The following is a 5,068-nucleotide window of genomic DNA, read 5'->3' as shown; positions in this document are numbered from 1 at the left end:
CGCACCCAAGCGCCAGGTGCACCCAAGCGCCATCGCATCTGCGCCCACAGCGGGCGGTGGCCCAGCGAAGGCCACACGCAGGCCACTGGGGCCACTGGCAGCTGCAGGGGGCCGAAGGGGCCGCCGCCGGGGCCTTCGGAGGGGGCAGCCCTGCCCACGCCCCGACCTCGAGGACCGGAAGTGGGTGTGTGTCCCCTCCTCATAATCTCAGTTAATTTATTAACTCCGTGCCAGTCCCTCAAACGCGAAGGTGGCGATACTGTAGCATTAGGGATTAAGGTGCATGTTATTAACATTCATCTGTCGTCACCCTTTTCCGTCACCTTCTAACGCCTGGCAAAGCACGTGCCTCTGGCGCACACACGAGCACAGCAGCGATGGCCTTCAGATTCACTATCGCACTGGGTATTTTCTGCTGGCTTCACCGACCGCCCGTCTGTCCGCGGGCGAGTCCACTACGATCGGCCGTGTGTGCTGACACGTCTTTAACTATCGGCGTCTATCGGGTTTTGTCGCCGGTATCTGCCTTCACGGCACTGTATTTCTGACACGGGAGTTCATGAGCAGTGACGCTCGTGCGTTTTGTTGAGAGCAGTGACCTCCTCTGTCACGGCTTTGAACCCGTGAGCTACAACGTGCATCAGTTTTTAAAGTTATGGGAATGGCCAAATCACCACTTAAAATGTCACAATGGATTCCAGAATACAACATACAATGTTTAAATAGAAAAAATAAAATGGGTCATTTGATAGAAATATTTTAAATGTCCTTTTAAAATGTAGGATAAAAAGCAATTCCCACTAAGAAAAACCATTTTCCTCTGTAAAATCAGGCTGCATTCACAGCCCACCAGGCGGGCACCTTTCGGCCTCAGGCTGTCACCGTCAGCGGAGGATCCCCCTCCCTTTGCCTCCAGTCACCTCTCCTTTGGCCACCGCCCAGCCGGGAGCCTCAGGCCACTGCAGGCGCCTCCTCCACAGCTGCCAGAGGGGAGGAGAAAGCGTCTTTTCCAGACGTTGCGTTGAAGGGGGCGTTGGGGGTCCGCGGAAGCATTGAAGGGGGCGTCGGGTGTCCGCGGTGCTTCCGGGACCTGCAAACGTCCCTCCGAGGCCTGGCCAGCTGTCTGCCCTGACACCAGGCGGTTTGTTTCCACAGAGCCCCAGGCTCTGCCACCGCGGCCGCGTCAGCGTGAGGACAAAACACGGGGAGCCTCCTCAGCGACGACGGGAACGGGGACACCCCCGGGGATGGCCCTCTACAGCCACCCAACGTCTGGATGTTAAACCCTCGCGTGCCCAGCACAGGGCAGCGTGGGTCGGCTGGGCAGTGAACGACAGGGCGTCGTCCTTTCTGTGGAAACCGAACGCTGGGGCCAGTTCCCAGGCGTCCGGGGCCGGGAGACGTTTGTTCCCACAGCCTTGATTTCAATGACAACAAACTGGGGAATGAAAACCCACCCGGAAAACAGACATCGAATGTCTGCTGGTGACTGATGATTGATAAATAAAATACAGTGTATTTACACGAATATCACATAGCAAATATAGGTATTAGGCCCGTACACAGCAACATCTGTGGGTCTTAAAAACATAATAGTAAGTAAAAATGTAAACCCCAGGTTATCACAGAATATTTTATAAAGTTCAAAATAAAATGAAGTGGTATAGTTTAGGAATATGTCAACCTGGTTTTTTTTTAATCAAGGGAATGACAAATACAACATTCAGGACACTTTATTTCTGGGAAAACCCAAACAATGGGATCTATAAATGACGTGTGACTAGACATAAGCTGGGGACAATATTCTAACAACTGGTTTGAGTTGTGGGTTTATAGACAGTTGTACTATTTCCGTTCGAACTCACAGAGATACTGCGTGCAATTTTTAAATATGAAGAACTCTATCAAAAGGTTAAAAATGAGAAAGTACAGTATTTTAAAAACGTGTTACACAAACACAGATCTTTTCTCCAGGCTCCTGCGGGTCGATCAGTGGTGCAGCTGGGCCTGGTTTCTACCTGTGCATAGGATTCTAGCTCCTGACCACTGCCCGCTCCCCGTCGCCAGCTCCCCACAGGGGCGGCTGGAGGTCTGGGACCCACCTGATCCGCAGCCTCCCCCTTCCGCTCAGCTCCACGGTGAAAACTCACGGCCAACAGATGGCGCCATCCCTCCCAGGTGCTGTGGACTAGCTCAGAGCTCTCCCACAGCGCCCTTCACGTGGGAGAGGCAACCACCTGCGGTCGCCCTGCCAGCAAGTCAGGGGCACGACCTGAGCCCCCGCTCACCAGGAAGCACCCCGCCTGCGGCCAGCTCCCCACCCCTCACCAGGAAGCACCCCGCCTGCGGCCAGCTCCAGCACTGGGAACTTGAGACAGCCCACAAGCCAAACGGGGCCCACGAGCCAAGCGGGGCCCACGAGCCAAGCGGGGCCCACGTGGAGTGAACGCCAGCGGACGGCTTCGTAACCCAGCTCTCGGGTTTGCTCTGACACGGGCCCCTTTGCTGGCCAGTGCAACGGTGGCTTTTCCTTCTGCCCAGAGTGTGGGGAGCTGCTGTCCCTGAGGATGAGGTGAGGGGGTGCTTACCGTGTGGCTGGGGTCCCCGCTCAGGTGCAGGCCACTGTCAAAGAGGGGCGAGGACGTCCCGCTGCCGTGGTCACTGGGCGGCCCGGGGGACCCTGGAACAGAGCAGAGACACTGGGCAGATGCCCCAGGGAGGGCCCCGCGGACATGATGCCCAGCCCCCCAAAAAGCGGGCGCCCTGCCACGGCCGTGCCACCGACGCTGGCCCCTCGCTCCTGCGCTGTCACCTGCCCGCCTCACCTTGATCTGGCGTCAGGTACAAAGTGCATCGGAAGGAGGGGGGACCGGCCATCTCCCCTCACGGTCCAGGAGCCCCCCACTGGGGGTGAAGCGCCCTGGGCAGAGGCCAGGCTGCTCTGACCCACCGCCCCGGTTTGTTTGAGAAAAATAAGACATTACGTAAAAATCCAGATTTCTGTCTTTCTGGCGAATTAGAAAAATCGGAGGCTTCTGGGGTAAAGTCTCCAAATGAGCTTCCCTGGGCAGACGCTCCGGGGACCCCCCTCGTTGGAGGCCCTGCACCCCCTCCCCGCATGCCGGTCCGACCCACCCCGACTGGGCTGGCATGTGACAGGCAGGCCTGGGCCCACCTCGCTGAACCAAAGCCCTGAGGGAACCCGTCAGGTTCACAAAACCAGGAGGGCTGGAGACAGGAAGCAAATGTCGAGATCAGCATTGCAGGCTGCGCTTCGGCACCTGCAGCCGGGGTCCCACGCCACGTGCGCCAGCGACGCGGGAGCGCTGAGCGAGGCTCGCCCCACGTTCACGGCAGCGCTGCCGCCCCCCCTTTCTTTATGGTAAGTGTCTCGCGTCAGCATCGGCCCAAACGCGCGCTTTTCTTTCGAGTGCGCGCACGTGTGTACGGAGAGGCGGATACAATCGGCGAGTCGACGTGAAGAGGAAACACGTTAACTGATCGAAAACGGCCATGTGATGACGCGTTCTCTTTGAGAAGCCCACGGATGCTTTAAAACACGACTGTCTTAGGAACACGTGACGCCAGGGCCGCCCCTCTCTGAAGGGGTGCTCGGGAGGTGACCCGCACGCCTGCCGGTGCGATGCAGGGGGACACGGGGCGCGGGAGGGAGGGAGGGGCTCCGGGCGCCCCTAGAAGCCGCCTCTTACCTCGCGGAAGCTTCAGAAACGATGGTGCTTCCTGGAGGTACTGGACAGTGACGGTCACTTCATCACCAGCGTTTCTCAAAAGATGTACCTGTTGACGTGACAAAAAATAGCTACTTTACCACCACGAAAGGACCAGGCACAGAAGTGAAACAGTCCGCACGCAGCTCACCTGCTTCTCAGGAATTCGGTTCATCTCAAACACTGAATTAGAAACAGTGAAAACCTGGGCTTAAACTGGAATAATGAAAGGTCGTCTGACCCCAAGCACATGACCCCGGTGCTTCGCGTGCACGCCACCGGCGGCGGGGGAGGCCACCATCCGCCTCAACGCCAGCCTTCCTGCTCCCTCCATGGCTGCAGGATCAGCGTGGAACCGTCGGCGAAATCGGAGTCGGTGCAGACGCTCTCAGGCTCCGGCAAATCACACGCCGACCGGACTGACCGACACGAGCCACAAATACCAGAGTCTGAATGACATTTTAGTTCTCAAGGAATGAACGGGCATCACCTCGGTCAGGTGCCATGTCAAATCACCGTATGGGTTCAGTCACGTCGCCGGCGGTCACTCATCACCCACAGTCTGAGGTCAGGCCTCGGTGCGCGTCTGTTCATGGCCGTGAGTGAGTGGGACTCAGGCAACCGGGGTCTGCAGGTTACGAAGCTGTCACCAGGTGAGGTCCCACACACACACGTCCCCGATGCTTACACCTCAGTTCTGAGCACGGGCCCCCCTCCACCCCCCCAGAGTCGTGTCGTCTGCCTGAGGTGCTGTGAGCTCGGTCACCGCAACACACCCCCAGCTCCCAGAACGGCTCCCCTAATCTAGCACATGGCTCTGGTCCCCGAGCTCCCACACTCTGGGCCTCGACGACGGCGGCTTTCGTCAGGGGAACATGTCATGTGCCACAGCCCCCAGAAGCCTGGTCACCTGACCGCTGGAGCCCGCCAGGCTGGGGCTCAGACCTCTCCTCTCGCCGCCCAGCTCCAGGCTGGTCCCGACCCACGTGTGCGTCACTGCTGGGGAGACAGGCGGGTCCGGTGTCCTCTGTCCTCACTAGGCCTCCGTGCTCCCTATACACCGCTGTGGGAGGGGACCCCCCACCCCCGGGGGGGCCTTGGCCTCCGCTCCAGGACCGGCCTCCGGGGCCACTGGCCGCGTGTTCACTGTCACTCTCTCTCGGCTTCTCCTGTCCCAGGACCTCGTCTGTCACCGCACTCAGCCCAGGGCCCCGAAGGCTGAGACGCACCCCCTCCCCGAGAACGCCCTCCAGACCGTGATTTGAGGCTCCGGGACCCTATGTCACTCCCGCTCGGGTCACTGACCATCCCCGCTAACAAGCCCTGGCCGCCCCAGGCCC

The 5,068-nt window shown here is 59.1% G+C and overlaps 1 protein-coding gene across 1 annotated transcript in view; it reads right to left on the bottom strand.

Annotated features, from left to right (window-relative positions):
- The window catches only part of SNTG2 (syntrophin gamma 2), a 91,655-nt gene that overhangs the window by 46,824 nt on the left and 39,763 nt on the right, over positions 1–5,068 (bottom strand). Inside the window, 2 exon segments of the mRNA XM_015588122.1 lie at positions 2,589–2,680; positions 3,711–3,798. Of these exon segments, the coding sequence (XP_015443608.1) occupies positions 2,589–2,680; positions 3,711–3,798 (180 nt within the window).

This window comes from Pteropus alecto, unplaced genomic scaffold (assembly GCF_000325575.1).
Source record: "Pteropus alecto unplaced genomic scaffold, ASM32557v1 scaffold61, whole genome shotgun sequence".
Classification (NCBI taxonomy): Eukaryota; Metazoa; Chordata; class Mammalia; order Chiroptera; family Pteropodidae; genus Pteropus; species Pteropus alecto.
The sequence above is the reverse complement of the archived record's forward strand: the minus strand, read 5'-3'. Positions and strand labels throughout refer to the sequence as shown.